The sequence below is a fragment of the Orycteropus afer genome, unplaced genomic scaffold (genome assembly GCF_000298275.1).
Source record: "Orycteropus afer afer isolate SDZICR_OR568_19922 unplaced genomic scaffold, OryAfe1.0 scaffold00262, whole genome shotgun sequence".
In the NCBI taxonomy this organism is placed as follows: domain Eukaryota; kingdom Metazoa; phylum Chordata; class Mammalia; order Tubulidentata; family Orycteropodidae; genus Orycteropus; species Orycteropus afer.
In genome coordinates, this window is record NW_006921849.1 from 3,479,623 (window position 1) to 3,485,624 (window position 6,002).

The following is a 6,002-nucleotide window of genomic DNA, read 5'->3' on the forward strand; positions in this document are numbered from 1 at the left end:
AAAAAAAAAAAAAAGAAAAGAACACTGTACTTTTTTGAAGGATAAGAGCAAGTGAATTGGTTTAAGATAATGGCATTACATTCTTCTGAAGCATAATTTTCATCTGTATCAATGTAAAATACTGCATTAACATTTAAAGCGTAAAAGATACATTTAATGGTATTCAAATACATGCAGTCTGGAGCAAACAAAGCAAGCTAGACAAGACCTGAAGGGCTGCAATCAGCACTGATCAAAGTCTCCCTGTGGTTTCTCTCACCCTTGCAGCTTGTAATTTCTCCCTCATGCGTTCCCTCATGGAAAATTCTGCAAAGCCTGTTCTGGAAGCTGAAGGAATTGGAGGTAAGCCTAAAAAAGCAGACAAATTATTTCAAAACAACATTTTTAAAAAAGGGATGTTTAAATGAAAAACACAAAGAGGATGTAATTTCATTTTGCCAATTTCGAACTTCACATGAGCAAATATGAAATCATGCAGACAACCTTCCTTTTTATATCATAAGGACATATCTTGGCTTCTTTAAGAATGACAGCAAACCCTTGGTCCAGCTGGCTCTGTCATGTTGACTTAATGTAGAATAAAACCAATGACATTTGACTGTTCAAGGCACAAAAACACTTACCGAGTCAGTGATCACTGGGAAGAGGCTCTCAGATTTGTTGATTTCAGAAATAGGCTTGTTAGGATGGCTAATGAGTTTGGAGTTTTAGGGTTCAACTCTTAACAGTACTGAAAACTTCATCAGAGAAACATTCTACACCTTTGTGCTAACATGCTGTTGTTAGCAGCCCTCAAGTGGGATCTGACCCATGGGGACCCCAGGAACAGCAGAACTAAATGTTACCCAGTCCTGCACCATCTTTACAATCATTGTTATGTTTGAGTCTATTTTTGTGGCTACTGTGTATTTTGAGTGCTGTCCAACATAGGAGATTCATCTTCTAGCACTGTTGTTGGTATTGTTAGGTGCTGTCAAGTTAGTTCTGACTCATATTGATCTTATGCACAAGGAAACAACACCGTCCTGCCCTGCCCATCCTCACAATTGTTGAGACCATCATTGCAGCCTCTGTGTCAGTCCATCTCATTGAGGGCCTTCCCTTTCTTTTCTGACTCTCCACTGTACCATGTGTGATACCTTCTCCAGGGACTGGTCCCTCCTGGTAACATGTCCAAAGTACAAGAGACAAAGTCTGACCATTCTTGCTTCTGAGGAGCATTCCCGCTTTACTTCCTCCAAAGCCTCACATTTTTGTTCTTCTAGCAATTCATGGTATTTTCAATATTCTTTGCCAACACCACAACTCAAACGCATCAATACTTCTGTAGTCTTCTTTATTCATTGTCCAGTTTTCACATGCATATGAGGCTACTGAAAATACTGTAGCTTGGGTCAGGTGCACCTGCCTTCAAAGTGACATCTTTGCTCTTCAACATTTTAGAGAGGTCTTTTGCAGCATATTTGCCAAGTGCAATATGTCATCTGATTTCTTGATTGCTACTTCCATGGGCGTTGATTGTGGATCCAAGCAAAATGAAATCCCTGACAACTTCATTCTTTTCTCATTTCTCATGATGTTGCTTATCGGTCCAGTTGTGAAGAATTTGGTTTAATTTATATTGAGGTGTAATCCATACTAAAGGCTGTAGTCTTTGATCTTCATCAGTAAGTGCTTTAAGCCATCTTCACTTTCAGCAAGCAAAGTTGTATTATCTGCGTATCATAAGTTGTTAATAAATCTTCCTCCAATCTTGATGCCATATTCTTTTTCATACAGTTCAGCTTCTCAGATCATTTCTCAGCATACAGATTGAATATATATGGTGAAACGATACAATTATAGTGCACAGTTTTCCTGGTTTAAACCATTCAGTATCCCCTTGCTCTGTTCAAACAACTGTCTCTTGGTCTATGTACAGGTTGCTCATGAGAACAATTAAGAGTTCTGGAATTCCCGTTCTTGGCAATGTTATCCATAATGTGTTATGACCCAAACAGTTCAATGACTTTGCATAATCAATAAAACATTAGTAATCATTTTTCTGGTATTCCCACCTGATATACTCTCTTTCTGTTATACTCTCACCTCTGGTAACCATCAAAGAATATTTATTTTTATGTGAAAACTGTTTCTTGACTTTTTTTGATTTTGCTAAAAGATTGCAGCTGTAGACCGGAAAAAAAATTTTTGACATGACATATCAGGCAAGGCATTAATCGCTAAAATTTATAGAAAACTTCAACACCTTAACAAAAAGAGAAATAATCCAATTAAAAATGTGCAGAGGACATGAACATTTCACCAAAGAAGATATTCAGGCAGCCAACAAACATGTGAAGAAATGCTTGCAATCATTAGCCATTAGAGAGATGCAAATCAAAACAATGCAATATCATCTCCTTCCAGCATTAAAAGCAAAGTTTAATAAGACAGAAAACTACAAATGCTGATAGGGTGTGGAAAGACTGAAACTCTTACACACTGCTGGTAAGATTGTAAAATGGTGTGTTTTGGTTACCCAGTGTTGCTCTGACAGGAATATACCACAGATGGGATGGTTAATGAACAGTTTATTCTCTCACAATTATGGAGGCTAGAAGTCCAAGTTTAAAGTGCCAGGCTCTAGGAGCTAGGTGAAAGCCCCTTGACTTTGGGCTTCAGCTCTGCCTCCAGCTTCCAGCCCACCAAAGCTGGAGACTCTTTTCACTCAGGCAGCTGCTGGCTGCTGAGACCAACAAACTCGATGTTGGTAAGTAAAAGGCACAGTTCCAATATTACCAAACCTCATGGAGGCTATTGATTCAAGTCCAGAGACAGTCCCAAGATTGGCAGGAAACACGGTAGGCTGCTAACTGAAGACTCGGCTACATGCAGGGTCCAAGCATGCCATAAAACTATAGACCATTCCCAAAGATTCTCCTTGTATACTGGAAGGAGACCATATCCCTAAGGCAGCTACTTAGCTGCTCATGGCAGATTCCACTATGGAGTTGATTGCCAGTCTTGTCATGGGGAACAACTACAACCAGGTGCCCAGACACTCAAAACCAGACCCAGCTAAGTTGACATAAGCCAGTGTGGAAACAATATGGCATTTCCTTAAAAAGCTAGAAATAGAAATACCATGTGATCCAGGAACCCCACTAGTAGGTATATATCCTACAGAAATAAGAGCCACGACTCAAACAGATACCCATGTTCACCACAGTACTATACAAAAATAGCAAAAAAGATGAAGCAAACTAAATGCCAGTCAAGGGAGGAATGGACAAACAAACTATGATACATACAATGGAATACTATGCAATGTTAAAGAACAACAATAAATCTGTGAGACATCTCATAGCATGGATGAACCTAGAAGATATTATGCTGAGTGAAATTAGTCAATCACAAAAGGACAAATATTGTGTAAGGCCATTAGTTTAAGAAGCACAGCCTTGGAAAACTTAGGGCACACTTCTCTTTGTTCCATAGTGTCGCACCAAGTCAGAATCAACTCGGTAGCATTGGGTGTTTTTTGGTTTTGACATATAAACATCACAGACTATTGGGCAGCATTATGCGTTGGACACTGTGCTACATGTGTCAAAGCATCTTCTCATCAGTCTGTACTCAGGCATAATCATCACCATGTGTCTTGAAGATGGAGATTTTGAGGCCCTGCATGACAAGTGGCCAGTTCTATGAAGACACACCAGCAGGTGGCATGCTTGGGGTTTGGTCCTGTTCTAGTCTCCAATGTTGTAAACCATTATGGAAGAGGTGGAAATAGACATGGAGCATTTAGGGAGCAGAGAGTCTCCCCTGGGACAAGGTGGAGGACAAGACTGCAGAAGGAGTCTGGGTTGCATTATAGGGAGCCTTGGATATGACACTAAGGAGGGCAGGCTATATTCTCCCAGCAGTGGGGAGTCTTGAAGACTGTGTGGAGGAAGAAGTGATTGTCAGCATCATTTTCAGAAGTGTGCAGCTTCTGGTGAGAATAATGGAGAAAGGGTACAAGAAGAAAAATTACAATGGGACCTTGTGAACCATTAGTAATTGTTGTGGGTTGAATTGTACTGTTCAAGACTTAACCCCAGGACCTGTAAACATGACCTTATTTGGAAACTGGGTCTGTGCAGCTGTAATCAAGTTAAGATAAGGTCATACTGGATTATGGTGGGCCCCAATGACTTGTGTCCTTATAAGAAGGAGATTTGCACACAGAGATAGACTTGGGAAAATTTGATGTGAAGCCCGAGGCAAAGATGGCAGTGATGCATTTTCAGCCAATGATTGCCAGCAACCCCCTGAAGCTGGGAGACAGGTGTGGGACAGATTCTTCCTCATAACCACTTGAAGGAACCAAACCTGCTGATACCTGAATTTCAGACTTCTACCCTCTAGAACTGTGAAAGAATACATTTCAATTGTCTCAAGCCACCAAGTTTGTGGTACCTTGTTACTGCATGCCTGGGAAACTAACACAGTAGATACAGAGCAGTGACTTTCACCAACAGTAACAGCATCTTCTGGGAACTTGTTAAACATGAAGATTCTTGGGTCCACCCGAGACCAATTGAACCAGAAACTCTGGAGGTGGAGCCCAGAATCCTAGGTGATTTTAATGGACACTCACATTTGAGAATCCCTGCTACAGAAGGTGAAGAAGAAGAAGGTAAAGGTGTCTTAGGTTTTGGTTGATGTGACCAGGAGTTTGATGCTCCTAAGAGAGAAGTAGGGGAAGGCAGACTGGGAAGTTGTTGTTGTTTTTGTTGTTAACTGTTCGCCCAGACTCATGGTGACCTCATGCACAATGGAACAAACTTCTGCCCAGTCCTGGGCCCATCTCCATGATCAGCTGCTGATTGGACCATTGTGATCCACAAGGTTTTCATTGGCTGATTTTGAAGATAGATCACCAGGTCTTTCTTCCTTGTCCATCTTTGTCTAAAAGCTCCACTGAAATCTGTTCAGTGTCATAGCAACACACAAGCCTCCACCAACAGCCACCAACATGAGCTGCTCATGAGGTATATTGGCTGGGACTTGAACCTGAGTCTTTCCCATGGAAAGCGGCCATTCTACCAGTGGACCACCTTTTGCCTTTAGCCTGGGATGTTCTGGAGTGAATTTGCTTCAGACAGGATGAGTCTAAGGTGCTGGTAGGAGACTGAGATGTGTGCTTGCCAATAAGACTGAGCTCTGCGAGGGGGCTAGGTCTGGAGACATTGGAAGCAGTTCTGCTCTGGTGAGTGCTGAAGTCGTGAGGAAGTATGTGTTTCTTGAGGGAGAGAATGCTCAAGGAGGAGGCTCCTGATCCTTATAGGCAACAGCATGGGGAAGTGAGGAAGGCTAGCAAGTGAAAGAAAAGACAATAGGAGAAGAGAAAGTAGCAGCGAGAAAGGGAGTGAAAGATGACAGGCAAAGACCTCTGTTTGCAACGGGCTTGCAGATTCCACCAGTATCTGCTTAATGCAAAGGAAGAAAATAATCAAGGGCTATTTTTGTAATTTAGCATTTGTTGGGTTCTGCTTCCTTCCTTATGTGATAAAAACTAGTTGTCACTGAGTCAATTACTGACGCATTATGGCCCCATTTGTGTCAGAGTAGAACTGTGTTCCATGGGGTTTTCAACGGTTGTCACTTTTTGGAAGTAGATCACCAAGCCTTTGTCCAAGGTGCCTCTAAGTGGATTCAAACCTCCTAATTTTTGGTTCACAGACTAGCATGTGATTGTTTGTTCCACCCAGGGACTCCTCCTTTATGTGATAGAAAAATATAAAATGCTATTTATGTAATGCCTCTGTGAAGGCAGGAAATCATCACAGGACAGCTTCTAGTCTTGTGTAATGTGTGGAGGTCCAGAGTTCTTTAAAAGAGGCAGAAGGAGCTGTGGCGGGTCTGCTTTGGCAGCCTCCCGGGCCTGTTCTCCCTTAGCATCTGTGTTAGACTGGGTTCTCTAGAGAAACAAAAACCAGCAAAGATTATATATATATATATGTATGTATATA

At 41.5% G+C, this 6,002-nt stretch overlaps 1 protein-coding gene across 1 annotated transcript in view; it reads right to left on the reverse strand.

The window, feature by feature from the left end:
* CC2D2A (coiled-coil and C2 domain containing 2A) overlaps nucleotides 1-6,002 on the reverse strand; it is a 228,901-nt gene that overhangs the window by 185,441 nt on the left and 37,458 nt on the right. Inside the window, exon 4 of the mRNA XM_007950086.1 lies at nucleotides 260-348. Coding sequence (XP_007948277.1) covers nucleotides 260-348 — 89 coding nt within the window. The remainder of the gene's footprint in view (nucleotides 1-259; nucleotides 349-6,002) is intronic.